Genomic DNA, 16,119 nt, shown 5'->3' on the forward strand with positions numbered 1-16,119 from the left:
TACAAAGAGTTTAACTTTCATTTATAGCTGAATTATATGTATGTAAAGTATGCAGCCTTTTACTTTAGAATCAACTCGTTGACTCAAATTGAAACTCCTCAAAACCTTTCTTTTCATGACCTTTCTTTATCGTCCTGCTGTCTTTCCTTTCTCAGGATGAATTTTGACGACTTCTCTAAGTATTTCACAGACCTGATTCTGTGCCGCTTGATTAATACATCGTACTTGAGCATTCACAAGACCTGGGATGAGGAAGTGATGCGAGGCTCCTGGTGTCGCCACGACGACCCTTTAAGGAACCGATCTGGAGGCTGCATTAACCACAAAGCCACGTTCCTCCAGAACCCACAGGTGCGACACTCCTTCACAATTGCGTGTGTTGTTGTTGTGTAGATGAGTCGTGTACTGAAGAGCGTGTCATTGTGGTTTTCAGTACGTGTTTGACGTGACAAAGCCAGAGGATGAAGTTTTGATCTGCCTACAGCAGCAGGACAAGAGAGCTCAATCCAAAGAAGGCAAAGGAGAGAACATGGCCATCGGCTTTGATATCCAAAAGGTATGTCAAGTCAAGTCACCTTTATTTGTATAGCGCTTTATACAATACAGAATGTTTCAAAGCAGCTTCATAACAGTCATACAGGAAAATACACTGAACGAAATTATAAACGCAACACTTTTGTTCTTGCCCCCATTTTTCATGAGCTGAGGCACACCTGTGCAATAATCATGCAGTCAAATCAGCATCTTGATATGCCACACCTGTGAGGTGGATGGATTATCTCGGCAAAGGAGAAGTGCTCACTAACACCGATTTAGACAGATTTGTGAACAATATTTGAGAGAAATAGGCCTTTTGTGTACATAGAAAAAGTCTTAGATCTTTGAGTTCAGCTGGGGGCAAAAACCAAAGTGTTGCGTTTATAATTTTTTTCAGTGTAGCAGAATCAATGACAAATTCAAACTCTGCCATAAAGCAACTCTAAAAAGACAATATTCAGGTTGAGTCAGTGCAATGTATATGATTTTTAGTCAAACTCATTCTAACATAACAGCGGTATATCTATTGAAAGAGTTCGTTCTTATAAATATTTAGGTATATGGCTTAACGAAAGATTAGCTTTTAACGTACACATTGATAACTTGTTGAAGAAGCTTAGGCCTAAATATTTACCCTATGTTTAAAAAATGTTTCCCTTATGGGGTTAGAAAGAAAATAGAGAGTACCTTTTTTATCTCTAATTGATTATGGTGATCTTTTATATATGCATTCAGCTGCATCTCTTCTTAGGAAATTACAGAAAATGCTGGGTTAAAAACAACCCAAGTTTGTTTGAAAATGGACAAACACAGCGATTGGGATGTTTTAAACCAACTGTTGGGTTAAATGTTTGTTCAACCTTCTGGGTAGTTTTATTTAACCCAACTATTGTTTGGAAGTGACTAAATGGCTGACTTAAAATGAATCTAAAATTAAATTAAAATGTTCATTTTAATTAAACATATTAATAAATGTAAATTTTCAAGATATTTTGGGTTAATTTTAAGTAAGCAATTTTAAACAATAGTTGAGTTAAGTAAAACTACCAAGCAAACATTTAACCCAACTGCTGGGTTAAAACAACCCAATCGCTGGGTTTGACCATTTTCAACCCAACTTGGAGTCTACAAAGTGTTGGTATAATGACATCCCAGAAAGAACCATCTCAAATTATTGCATTCCCAAACACCAGGCATCCGAATGCAAGATGACAAGACAGCATTTCGTCAGCACGCTCTGAGGCGCAAATATTTAATGATGTACAAAAATTAAGATACAGTGGCTTTCCCAACTGAAGAAACTTCCATTTTTTTTATTACAGATATTTTGTGCCAATTTCCAAGGATGTGAATATTTGGTTCTCTTGAACATATGTGTTGGAAACTTTGCTTTATTCACAAATCTGCAATATTATAATTTTGCAATTACATTAAATTAGCAGCTTTGGATGGAGAAACAAAGTTCACAGTTCAATAACAGTGTTGACGTTTCAAAATTAGTGTCATTATATAGCTCAATTCAGTTTTCAAGTTTTGTTCTCATCCAATAGTGTCAGTGCAGTGAAAGTGATAATATTACTGAATTTGAAGTATTTTAAACCCCAACTAAGCTAGCAGAAATGTGACAGTGGCAAGGAACCCAAACTCCATCAGATGACCGCAATGGGAAAAAGACATTAGGAGACTGCACACTTGCACACACAGGAATATTGATTGATGTGTTCTCTGATAGGTCGAGCTCAACCGGATATACCGCATGCATGCCATTCAGAAAACGGTGGGCAGCTCCGTCTACATTAACTCCCGCAGCGTCTTTCTGCGCAAAGACCTGAAGGAGGGCCGCTATGTCATCATTCCCACGACCTTTGACCCCCACCTGCAGGGAGACTTCCTGTTGCGCATCTTCACGGATGTACCTTCAAACTGCAAGTAATACATAATATATTATACATTCTTTTCTTTTTGCATTATGGATAGTGAATGTATCGATGAAGATTGTGTGGTTTTAAGGGAGCTGACAATAGACGAGCCGCCCCAGACGTGTTGGACGGGGTGTTGTGGGTATCCAAAGCTGGTCACACAGGTGTACGTCCACAGAGCAGACGGACTTAAGGCTCAGGACTCAGATGGATGTAAGTAATGTCATGTTCTTTCTGTTTTTGTATACAATACCGCTTATAGAAATGCTCTGAATAACAGTGCCTTCCACATATTTCATAACTACCAATTAAACAATAAAATATTTTTCTGACAACTTAAATGCATGTCACTGTACACTAGCACTCAAATGCTTGGGGTCTGTAAGATTTTTAATGTTTTTTTTTTGTTTGTTTTGTTTTGTTTTTAAATTCTCTTATTGTTAGCAAATCTGCATTTAGTTGGTCAGTAATATTGAAAATTGAAATGAAATATTACATATAAATGAAATGTATTACATATACAACTGTTTTCTATGTGATTTAAATTTAAAATGTAATTTATTTCTGTGATCAAAGCTGAATTTTCAGCATTATTACTCCAGTATTCAGTTTCACATGTCACATTGAATAAAACATTTCATATTATTATCAGTGTTGAAAACAGTTGTGCTGCTTCATATTTTTATGGAAACTGATAAGTTTTCTTCAGGATTCTTTAAAGAATAGAAAGTGCAAAAGAACATTTTTTTTTTTTTCCCCTTCAAAAACATTTGATCTGTCAAATTTATATTATTATAAATAATTTTATTGTATATGTGGTTTTATCATTTTTTTTTAAGTATACCATTTTACAACTTAAAGTAATCTTGAGATACCATAAAATATCACATTATCTGATATTTTAAGAAACTTTGACACATAGTCATATGACACTGTGCTCTGTGATGTCATTTCCTATATCAGGATTTGCATGTCACATGACAACACAATGCCAAACTACTTTTACTATATTTATTTGAAGAATTTTAGCTTTTTAATAAGACGGTTACCAACATTGTAATTGAAAATAAGTGCATTCAGATCTTGTATTTTTGAAAAAATGTACCCAAAAGTAGTTTGATGTTTTTGAATGGCTGATTTTCCTGTTGTTTCAGCATCTGACCCGTACGTCATCATCAGCTGTGAGGGAGAGAAGGTTCGTTCATCAGTGCACAAAGACACACAGAGCCCAGACTTTGATGTGAAGGCTGTTTTCTACAGGAAGAAGCCAAAAGAGCCTATCCGCATTCAGGTAATAATCTTTTAGGAATTGTTTGTAGATGTTTGCATCCAAAGTTGTGAATTTAACTTTGGAAAATTGGAAAATAGCATAAAACATTTACAATCCCACTGATTGACCAAGAGAAAAAAATCAACACTTCCTGGGAAACTGGCTCAAAATATGTAATAAAAATGGTGCAATTGTTGGCGCAAATGGGAAAGCCACTGTGGCTCTTTTTTCCTGCATCATAAGTACGGATTAGAAGCTGTCATGTTATCCATGTTTCGCAATCGTATGAAACAGTTCTGGAGGGGAATTAAAGGATTAGTTCACTTTCAAATTAAAATTTCCTGATAATTTACTCACCCCCATGTAATCCAAGATGTCCATGTCTGTCTTTCTTCAGTCAAAAAGAAATTTTTTGATGAAAACATTCCAGGATTTTTCTCCATATAGTGGACTTCAATGGACCCCAAACGGTTGAGAGTCAAAATTACAGTTTCATTGCAGCTTCAAAGCGTTCTACACGATCCTAGATGAGAAATAACGCTAGAGCGTCACTCATTTTCTTAAAAAAATAAAAAATAAATAAAAAATTATATACGTTTTAACAATAAATGCTCATCTTGAACTAGCTCTCTTCTTCTTCTCTATTTGAATTCCAGCAGTGTAGATGCTGCTAAGTGTATTACTGCCCTCCACAGGTCAAAGTTTGAACTAATTGTTATATACTTGCACTAGCATATTGTATATGAGAATTTAGTTCAAACGTTGACCTGTGGAGGGCAGTAATACACTTAGCAGCATCTACACTGCTGGAATTCAAATAGAGAAGAAGAAGAGAGCTAGTTCAAGATGAGCATTTATTGTTAAAACGTATATAATTTTTTATTTTTATTTTTTTTTTTTAAGAAAATGAGTGATGATTTCTCTTGCGTTATTTCTCATCTAGGATCGTGTAGAACGCTTTGAAGCTGCACTGAAACTGTAATTTTGACTTTCAACCGTTTGGGGTTCATTGAAGTCCACTATATGGAGAAAAATCATGGAATGTTTTCATCAAAAACCTTAATTTCTTTTCGACTGAAGAAAGAAAGACAGTGAGTAAATTATCAGGAAATTTTAATTTGAAAGTAAACTAATCCTTTAAACCAAATCGTTCACATGACACACTTTGGCTCAGGCATTTCAAAATGACCACGCTAACATTGTGTGATACCTCTTATCGGATAAAAAATGATTAGCCTCCATTGAGTGCATATGTTTTTTTTTATGTGCATTTTTAGAATTTATGTGCATCTTTGTTTTTGTTTTTTATCCATCGTTTGTGATACTCCAAAATTCACATAAAATTAGGTGGATGAAAACAGCTATTGTCATGATGAATCAATTCCATCATGTTCCCGTCTGTAATCTGCCAGTTAGCCTCAAGTCTTTGTTTACCTTTCTGTTGTGTCAATCAGATCTACAACAAGAACCTTCTGAAGGATTCTTTCATGGGTCAGGCGACCTTGAGCGGTGACCTGTCTGACCTGCAGCAGCTTCACACACTTCACCTGCGGGACAAAGGAAACCGGCAGAACAATGACCTCCCGGGTCTCGTCTCGGTGAGCCTCATTACCAGCGACGTCCTCACCAACATCTGACGTCACTCGCGTTCATGCTGTTCCTGTGGTAAATCGTACAGTACTATATGTGGTGTATTACATATATTTACATGCTTTTTTTTCTTTTGGGAATGTTTCTTGGAAGCAAAATGTAGTTGTTTACAAGCACTTTTTACACCTAAAAGCTGTCATTTTCTGGTATTATGTGCTTCCCATTGTGTTTGTCTTGGAAATGTATATATATCTGGATATTATAGGATATGCATCTATATCAGTATATGAAATAGCATGCTGTATATGCATTTATCTAATACCACTAATAACTATTCAGGTAAGCTAGTTCAGATATGTAGTAATGAATTTCAGTTTTATATCTGCATGTTAATCAGATTTGACCAAACAATCAGTAACGGAAGGTAAAGGACTTTCTGTTTAATCTCTGTTTACACTAAATGTTTAAATAAGGAGGACATTTCTTATGTTTTGTTTTTTTTTCTCCTTCAAATGTTATCCATAATCCTGTGTTGATTTTTATGAAGCTGTGCCAAGTTTGTCAAGCTTTTGTGAAAGGAACCATTTCTCCAAATTATGTAGTGTTTTATCCAGTGTTTACCAGAATCCAGGATTTATGTTTAACATGGTCTTCAAAGTGAAGGTATCAGACAGACATATGAACAAAAATATCCGTTTAACGAACAGCCAATATATAATGTGTATAAAGCTGTTTTAGAGCCAAACAGAGCTGTTTCTTATGAATTTAAACAAATATTCTCCTATAAATATTGTTTACAATATACGTTATCCACCACTCGAGAGGTTATCTACACAGCGTAAAGACCAATTATAACCACCAGGTGTCAGTATGACATCGGAAAGGGAGGAGCACGTCACTCTCAGCTTGTGGGTTTTTGCCTTTCGTTATTCTTCTTTTAATTGTCTTTCAAAAGGTAACATGCAAAACTTATGTACTTATTTTTTGTTTAAATACATATTTATTATACATTATATAAATATTTAGATTTTGTCATTTTATACCTCTTCACACACTAATGATAATCATAAACTACTAAAATAAAACTAAAATATCATCATAAAGTTTTTCCCTTTGATACAAAATGCCAAGATACTTTTTACAACTGTGCCATTTTACAATCACTATGAATTATTTTCATTTTTTGTCTTAATTTAATTTTTACCATTTCTTTCCATGCAGTGCCTGTTGTCTCTTTACAGATGAATAGATGTGCCTTATCAGAACGGGTAAAATAGCCAAAGATTAGCCATAATCTGTGATGTTTTTTGTATATTTTGATTGTGTTTTTCTCACTTTCACACAATGAAATAAAGTTTATTTGAATGTTCAGTTATTTGCCTGTAATTTTTGTTCATGCACAATTTAGCATGACCATGTAAAACTTGATTTGGGGATTTTAAAACCTGTTACGCGCACGCGCGCGCGCGCACACACACACACACACACACACACACACACACACGTACTTAAAGGGTTAGTTTACCCAAAAATGAAAATTCTGTCATTTATTACTTGCCCTCATTTCGTTTCACACCTGTAAGACCTTCGTTAATCTACAGAACACAAATTAAGATATTTAGTTGAAATCCGATGGCTCTGTGAGGCCTCCATAGGGAGTAATGGACACTTCCTCTCTCAAGATCCATAAAGTAAACATATTTAAATCGGTTCATGTGAGTACAGTGGTTCAATATTAATATTATAAAGCGACGAGAATATTTTTGGAGCGCCAAAAAAACAAAATAACGACTTATTTAGTGATGGACGATTTCAAAACACTGCTTCATGAAGCATCAGAGCACAATGAATCAGCGTATCGAATCATGATTCAGATCGCGTGTCAAACTGCCGACGGCTGAAATCACGTGACTTTGGCGCTCCGAACAGCAGAATCGACACACTGATTCATAACGCCCCGATGCTCCTGAAGCAGTGTTTTGAAATCGGCCATCACTAAATAAGTCGTTATTTAGTGTTGTTTGGCGTTCCAAAAATATTCTCGTCGCTTTATAATATTAATATTGAGCCACTGTACTCATGAAACGTACCTTTAGTACCTTTATGGATCTTGAGAGAGGAAGTGTTCATTGCTCCCTATGGAGGCCTCACGGAGCCATTGGATTTCAACTAAAATATCTTAATTTGTGTTCTGAAGATTAACGAAGGTCTTACGAAGGTCTTAAGGCATGAGGGTGAGTAATAAATGACAGAATTTTCATTTTTGGGTGAACTAACCCTTTAATCATTTGTACTGTTTTGTAACCATACTACCATTCAAAAGTTTGGAATAATTAAGATATTTTTAATGATTTTAAATGATTTCTGGTGAATCATGTGCCACTGAAGACTGGTGAAATTATGCTGAAAATTCAGCTTTGCAACAAGAATTACAGTTATTTTAAATTGTATTTACTGTATTTTTGATTAAATAAATGTATATCATAATTCATATAATTTCTTTCAAAAATATTAAAGAAAAATAAAACTTAACTATTCTAAACTTTTGACCGGTAGTATACCTTGGACTTGACTTGTTCATAATGATTGATTTCATTATTTGTATAACTCCTTGTTTACAAAGTAATGAATATGGCAGACTTGCACAAAAAAATGCATGCACATCTCTGTAAATGCACCACAATAGACTTATCAGAGGCATTCTGGAGAATCAACTTGTCGTCTTCAGCTTTCATTGCAGTAAACTTCAGATCACAAACCAAATGGCCTGGAAAGCAGTGACCTTTTCATCAATAATACAGTCACATATATAATACTGGCTGTTCATTTGCATTGAGAGTTTGATTGTTGGACATCTTTTTATTTAGTGTATCTCTTACATATCTTGAGAACGTTTCGAATGAAAGATTGCATGTCTGTGTGTGTGTAACCTCTCTGCCCCCCACTGAGCCGCCTGCTCCCTCCTGTCACTGATTACGTGGTTGTCTGTCCTGACTCCTCCCTCCCCGTGAAGGATCAGTGACCGTGAATGAGAGGAGAGTGTGTAACCTCTCGTACAGCAGCGGAGGCAGGTGTCACACTTAGAAGGTGACACAACAGGCCTGTGCTCCTCTTCCAGTCATTCTTCATCTGACGCACCTGTGTGGATGTCTGGAAACCTACAAAAGAGAGTCTTTCCTGCGTTGTGGTGAGTGGCCAGTGTTTGGTCCTTCATGTAGCTTTAAATCTTGTTACTGAAAACGTGTTTGTATTCAAACCATTGTTTGTTTGTTCATTTATTATATATGTACTGAATAATTACCATTTTTATATCATGGTATTAAAATAATACTCCAAGTCAAGGTACTTAAAAGAATCTATGGTAATTCCCTTGTACATGTCCAAAAACATGGTACTTTTCTGTTAGTGATGCTATATACATGTTTATGGATCAGTAAATCTGTAAATAACATGATGTAGTAATTACATTTAATAATGTCCAATAAAATGTTTCCTTAATGCAAAAAACGGCATTATTCCCAAAACATTCTAGTCACTATCACAGCCTTTACAAACAGTTAGTGTTTCTTAGATTTATAGGGATGACTGTACGCAGTGAAATTGGAGTGTTTTATCTGATGTATGCTAAATTACAGCGTCTTCTCAAGGACGAGGCACAGATTTCATTGTGGTTTGCATGTTTTTCTTGCTTTTCAGCATTTAGTTTGGCCTCCGGCTTGTCCGATTTTTTTTGCCAAAAAATGACAGCAGCATCTAATTAATTATGCATTGATATTTGAAGCCAGTATAGTTATATAAAACGTGACATAAGAAATCCACCGTTTGCAGTGTAAATATCATGTTTAGAGTGTTCTTTGCTGTAACTTGTTACATTGTTACAGTGAAAGATAAATCTGTGGATCTAAAAATAGTCCTTTATGGGTATTTTTGGCTTTGAGATTTTTATTTGGCCACTTGAATCTGTCCTGTCGTTGGTCAGAACAGAAATCAGATTGGCACCCTGTGGATTTTGGACTAAGATGTTCTTAATTTGGCCTGATCCCTATTTAAACATATCCTGTGCTTGAAACAAGAACCATGAGTGTGTTTTAATGTTAATGACAGTAAAATTCATTTTACAAGGAGTTCTCAACTTGTTTGCTCTTTTAGCTTTTTATTGCAGACTGGTTTAGGTCATAGTTTGAAATGATTAATTGATTTGTGTTGATAAATTGTTTAGGCGGCATCGTTGTAGTGGTTTAAATGGATGTATAACACAACCCTGATGTAATCAGAGAGGAACCTTCAAGGAAGTTCAGTCAATTAGAAAAATAATAGACACCCCTCCATTGTTTTCTAGTTCAAATGTAAATACTGTGGTGCATGAATATGATCATCATTCACTTCTATGGTACATATCAAAGTACCTTGATATTTGATACTATGGTATCACCATTGTACTTTTGTGAGGGGAAATGAAACGAAATGTGTGGTAGCTCATCAACACACACAGACCCTGTCCCGTATTTATTAGCCCCTTTCCGGGCTCTTCCTCCTCTCCTGTGCATCCAGAGTCTTTATTCCCAGACGTCAGCTGGTTTAATTAGACAGTAAAATATTAATGTCCATGTGCATGACGCTCTATTCAGCACATTTATCCTGCTCGCCCCTGCGTGTCCGGCCCAGATTAACCAGCTAGACTTACAGGTCTGGATCAGGGTAACTAAAACATTTCAGTTACTTAAAATAGATAGATAGATTTTCTGTCTTTGTATATGGGTTAAAGCGATCATGTTTATCAGGAGGTCATAGGTCAGCTGTTGTCAAAGGGAAGTTAAATAGAGGAAATGTGAAGCAGATCACCCACAGCTGAATAATTTAGCATGAGAATTTTTTCAGCATCTGCAGTCTTGTTTTTTTTTTTTTTTTTTTTTTTTTACATTTTTTTCCTTTTTTATGCACTTTAATTTACTACTCTTGCTTTTGATTTGGTTATTATTTGTTTCTGTTCACCAGGTTCTTAAAAGCTAAATGTCAGCAGAGGTGTTGTGTGTTTGTGTTTGTGTGTGTGTGTGTGTGTGTGTGTGTGTGTGTGTGTGTGTGTGTGTGTGTGTGTGTGTGTGTGTGTGTGTGTGTGTGTGTGTGTGTGTGTGTGTGTGTGTGTGTGTGTGTGTGTGTGTGTGTGTGTGTGTGCTTTTGTTTATATTACATTGTGGGGACCAAATGTCCCCATGATGTAATATAAACCTGAGTTCACCTACATCGTGGGGACCAGCCAGCGGTCCCCACAATGTAAATGGGTTTATAAATCATATAGAATGAGTTTTTGTGAAAAAGTAAAAGTTTGCACAGTTTCCTGTGAGGGTTAGGTTTAGGGGTAGGGGCAGGGTAGGGGGATAGAATGTACAGTTTGTTCAGTGTAAAATGCATTGAAGTCTATGGAAAGTCCCCACAATTCACAAAAACAAACATGTGTGTGTGTGTGTGTGTGTGTGTGTGTGTGTGTGTCTGCTTGTATTTCAGTGTTGTGTGTCCCATTGAATAACAGTCATTAAATCAGCATGACTGCAGTAAATGACGAAACACAAACCAGACCTAGGGTGCGTCTCAATCAGCTCCCTAGTTCAGTGGTCAGGGCACTAATCAGGGAATCAGCCACATTCATGTACATGATACTGATTCACGACCTAGGGAGCTGATTGAGATGCAGGGCTAGAGTCTAGTACTGAAGGACTTAAAGGGATAGTTGACCCAAAAATGAAAATTTGATTTTTATCTGCTTACCCCCAGGGCATCCAAGATGTAGGTGACTTTGTTTTTTGTGATGATTTTTAACTCCAACCGTTGAATTCTTTCAGTTGTATAAGGCATGGCAATGGGAACACAATCTATAAGAGTAAAAAAAAACATGCACAGACAAATCCAAATTAAACCCTGCGGCTCGTGACGACACATTGATGTCCTAAGACACAAAATGATCAGTTTGTGTGAGAAACCGAACAGTATTTATATCATTTTTTACCTCTAATACACCACTATGTCCAACTGCCTTGAGAATCCGGTGTGTGAGATCTCAGATGGATTTGTCTGTGCATGTTTTTTTTTTTTTACTCTAATAGATGGAGTTCCCATTGACATGCATTATACGACTGACAGACGGCAGCGGTTGGAGTTAAAAATCATCATTTGTGCTCTACTGAAGAAACAAAGTCACCTACATCTTGGATGCACTGGGGGTAAGCAGATAAACATCAAATTTTCATTTTTGGGTCAACTATCCCTTTAAAGTCACCATGAAATCTAAATGGCTAATTCTTGTTTTTAAATGTATTTTTAATGTTGCAATATTTATTATAAAATGATTTATCCATACCCTCAAAATCTTTAATCAAAATAACTTCCCTAGTGAAAAAAAAGTAAAATAAAATGTATTTGAAATGAATTTATTTTGGGCTAAGTATACTATTTACATATTTATGTGTTAAATAAAAATACCCTGCAATTGTACTTGTGGTATACTAAACTAAGTCTGCGAAATTGGAACATTTGGAACATAATTTGATTATTTGATACTATTGCTTGTATACATTAGGTACACTTTAAACGTCTTACTGTATATTATACAAAGATCATAAAATCCTTATTAAAGGGTTAGTTTACCCAAAAATTAAATTTCTGTCATAAAGTACTCACCCTCATGTCATTCCAAACCCGTAAGATCTTTGTTCATCTTCAGAACACAAATTAAGGTATTTTTTATGAAACCCAAGAGTTTTTTTTTTTATCCTCAATAGAAAGCAACGTAATTATCATCATTCAAGGTCTAGAAAAGTACTAAAGACATCATTAAAATAGTCAGTGTGACTACAGTGGTTCAACTTTAATGTTATGAAGTGACGAGAATAATTTTTACGCAAAAACAAAACAAAAATAACGACTTTATTCAACAATTTTTCTGCTCACGTGAACAGCGTCAGCCAATACTGAACTGGCATTTGGACGTAAATGGGTTTTGGAACGACATGAGGGTGAGTACTGATGCTGCATTTATGCCACCGCATAATTACCGTAATTCTCGGACTGGGAATTATGCGTTTCTTTGGCACCACTATCAGTGCCTAAATTAATCTACAGCGGTCAGGTGGTACACATGGGAGCTTTCAGAAAACTCCTAGCGTACAAACTGTAATTACGAGCTCTACGAGGACGTGAATGCTTATTACGAACCAGAATCTTGTAGTTACAGTAATTACGATATGGTGTAAACACCAAAAATTTTTTGGTGAACTAACCCTTTAATAGTGATTTTAAAACACTTTTTAGGCATAATATTAAGAAATGTGCATTGTGTAATATAGAAATACTCCAAATAAAGTTTAATGATAATTTTATATCAGTAAAGCTTAAGTGATATGTCAATAAATACGTTAATGGATTTGAAGTATACTTATTATGAAATAAATATGGGTTCCCCTCCCTCTTGCAGCAACATCTTATCTTCTCTGACATGTTTACTGGCATGAGGGCGGGACAATCTGTCACTCACATGAGATCCACCAATAGAAAACATTACAAAAGGGAAGAAACCATGTCCATTTCATGCCAATTTTAAAATATTTCATTTGTGTATGTTTATCTGACTTTCAGTGCTTGACAGTATATTCAATTTCTATTTAATGGTCAATACAACTGTGAGTAGTAGCCGTGTTGCAGTCCATTTAAACTTTTTTTCTAGTATTATTAATATTCTATCGTTTTCATACATGCAGGCTTATGACCCTCTTTCTCAGGGTCTCGTGTGGCGACATCTGATGTACAGGAGGAAACACAAACAGCACAGTCATGGTCATTCTACAGCAGGTACACAAACATTCTCCATAAACACTAAATGTGTCATGAGCCACACATGGACAAACTCTCAGGACCACATGTGTGAGAGATGGATAATTTCTTTAATTGTATGAGAAACTATAAAATATTTATTTTTTATTGAATTATTTAGTACACCTGTTGATCATATTCAATAAAGAATAACCTATAAGGGGACCTATTTTGCAAAATTAAAGGTGCTAAAGAGGATCTTTTCGTCGACTGAGAAACCAAAGACTGCTAGTGAGTTTTTGAAATGAGCGCATGCGTAAGAACAACCCCCCTCCTTCACAGCTCATTTCGAGGGAACGCCTCCCAAAACTTGTGCACGAGTATTGGAACACGAGTGTTTGTTTACCACCGGCATTCGCTGTGTCTTGTTAGTGGATTCATTATGTCGGACTCACCGCAGGTAACTCATAATCTGCAGTTGTTACTCCTGTCTCCTGACAAAAACATTGTATGCAGTGCCTGTGGAGTGTGGAAAGTTACTGGAGCGCGCAGCCGCGCTCGTCTCTCACAAGGAACGTCACGGCAGTGATTGACAAGCCAGAGGGCCAATCGTTTACGTGATGATCGCGTAAACGATTGGCTGATGTTTTTAAGGCCCTACCTCGTGCACAGATGATGTATTATTCCTTTCAGTGCACCTAATAAATAGTCTTTTATCAGTTAGTAAAGACAGTTTCAAGTAATATTGCAAAAATGTATAAAACGAAACATCCTCTGTAGCACCTTTAAAGGGTTAGTTCACCCAAAAATGAAAATTCTGTCATTTATTACTCACCCTCATGTCGTTCCACACCCGTAAGACCTCCATTAATCTTCAGAACACAAATTAAGATATTTTACTTGAAATCCGATGGTTCCGTGAGGCCTCCATAGGGAGCAATGGACACTTCCTCTCTCAAGATCCATAAAGGTACTAAAAACATATTTAAATCAGTTCATGTGAGTACAGTTCGGAGCGCCAAAGTCACGTGATTTCAGCCATTGGCAGTTTGACATGCGATCTGAATCATGATTCGACACGCTGATTCATTGTGCTCCGATGCTTCCTGAAGCAGTGTTTTGAAATCGGCCATCACTAAAGTCGTTATTTAGTTTTTTTGGCACTCCAAAAATATTCTTGTCGCTTTATAATATTAATATTGAACCACTGTACTCACATGAACCGATTTAAATATGATTTTAGTACCTTTATGGATCTTCAGAGAGGAAGTGTTCATTGCTTCCTATGTAGGCTTCACAGAGCTATTGGATTTCAACTAAAATATCTTAATTTGTGTTCCGAATATTAACGAAAGGTCTTACGGGTGTGGGACGGCATGAGGGTAAGTAATAAATGACAGAATTTTCATTTTTGGGTGAACTAACCCTTTAAGTGCTTCCAAAAATAAACTTTCATGATAAAAAAGAACTGCAATGTAACGTGAGCGTGGCAGCGATAGAGATGATGTTTTGTTAGTTTTTGGCAGAGTATCTGAGGCACAAGTTGTAAACATTGCTATTCTGGATAGGGGGCAGGGAGCAGCAACAGCTTATTTGCATTTAGAGATACATGCACGAAAACAGCATGTTTTTCCTTCCACTCAAAAATAGGCATTTACAACATGGTATAGGCCTAATAAATGATCTTTGGGGTATTCCCAAATATTCTGGGGACAGCAGAGACTTATATTACATCTTGTAAAAAGAGGTATTTATATAGGTTGTCTTTAAATAAATGCTTTTCGTAGAAATATTATTCATTACATATTTTGGATTCAAAAGTAATAATTTGTATTATTTCATGACAAGTGTTAACTAGTGCCTTCCTGTCTGTGAACGTGTGTTGTTCTTTGGTGCCTGTGCAGGTCGGGTGGGAACATCAATTGGTTTGACATTAAGACACATGTAAACACTCGGTCCAGAAATAAAGCTGCTTCAGTGGAGCAGAAACGTAAATGCTGTTAACTAATTATCTCTAATCTGATCAGGGTCTCAGTACCACACACGCTACCTCTGCCCTCATTAATATGTCAGTCTGCATTGGTTTCTCAGCATGTTGTGAATTTGTCTCATTTACATCTTTAATAGAGCTCTTCTGATTAGAGAAGTTGTTTGGATCCCTTCGAGTTGAGACTGTGTTGTTTTCCACAATGAATATTGTTTTTAAAGACCCTCTGATGTTGTGATAAATGACAGATTATGTTCTCCAGTTCAAAGCCTGAATCTCATTCCCAATCACGCAGTTGCTCAGCACCACAAAACAGTGGTGTAGGTGACTGTGGGGACAGTTGTCACACTTTTTACTGTGATACTTCTCAGAGTTGGTTTATTTGTGGAGGTCTTTTTCTATATAAACACAAACCTTAAAGATTTAAGTAACCTTAAAGTTTTAAGGCTGCAGTCCGTAACTTTTTTTGGTTAAAAATGATACAAAATCAATTTTTGAGCAAGTACATAACCAGCCAGTGTTCAAAACTATCTCCTTACATTAGCCCGATTCACAACGGTAAGCTTGTAATAATACTTTATAATAAAATTGGTACTGGTGGGTTTCCGCGGTAAATTCGAGCATGCAGCCGTTCATCTCTGCGTCATTGTGTCACGTCTTTTTACATAAAGAAGGAGTCCCAGATAGTAGGCTATATGGCATGTGAGGATGCTGCTGTAGCAGATCATTTATAGCCTTTTCTCACAGCAGCTGCAATAATTAAACTTATTTTGATGGTGGATTGAAATCCAGAAAGGTCCAAATGACAATCATCAAGTGACAACTGGAGATTCACCCATAGTCAAAAAGCAAAAGACTTTGGACTCCGGAGTAGCTACAGAAATTGAAATCTACAGGTAACACTAATACACACTTAATACACAAAGTCATGCAATGCTGATGTTGTTTACATTAACAATTTGAGAACAAAATATAACAATAATAATTTGCACGGTTTGAAATGATCCGAGCTAAGC

At 36.2% G+C, this 16,119-nt stretch overlaps 2 protein-coding genes across 2 annotated transcripts in view; both read left to right on the forward strand.

Moving 5' to 3' along the window:
- The window catches only part of capn5a (calpain 5a), a 29,901-nt gene extending 23,232 nt beyond the window's left edge, over window positions 1-6,669 (forward strand). Inside the window, exons 8-13 of the mRNA XM_067389895.1 lie at window positions 156-351; window positions 434-556; window positions 2,270-2,466; window positions 2,548-2,669; window positions 3,611-3,747; window positions 5,181-6,669. Coding sequence (XP_067245996.1) covers window positions 156-351; window positions 434-556; window positions 2,270-2,466; window positions 2,548-2,669; window positions 3,611-3,747; window positions 5,181-5,363 — 958 coding nt within the window. The 3' untranslated portion in view covers window positions 5,364-6,669. The remainder of the gene's footprint in view (window positions 1-155; window positions 352-433; window positions 557-2,269; window positions 2,467-2,547; window positions 2,670-3,610; window positions 3,748-5,180) is intronic.
- Window positions 6,670-8,306: 1,637 nt separating this feature from the next.
- Window positions 8,307-16,119, forward strand: part of myo7aa (myosin VIIAa) — a 62,847-nt gene continuing 55,034 nt past the window's right edge. The window contains exons 1-2 of the mRNA XM_067389909.1: window positions 8,307-8,503; window positions 13,065-13,155. Of these exons, the coding sequence (XP_067246010.1) occupies window positions 13,138-13,155 (18 nt within the window). The 5' untranslated portion in view covers window positions 8,307-8,503; window positions 13,065-13,137. The remainder of the gene's footprint in view (window positions 8,504-13,064; window positions 13,156-16,119) is intronic.

This window comes from Chanodichthys erythropterus, chromosome 7 (assembly GCF_024489055.1).
Source record: "Chanodichthys erythropterus isolate Z2021 chromosome 7, ASM2448905v1, whole genome shotgun sequence".
In the NCBI taxonomy this organism is placed as follows: domain Eukaryota; kingdom Metazoa; phylum Chordata; class Actinopteri; order Cypriniformes; family Xenocyprididae; genus Chanodichthys; species Chanodichthys erythropterus.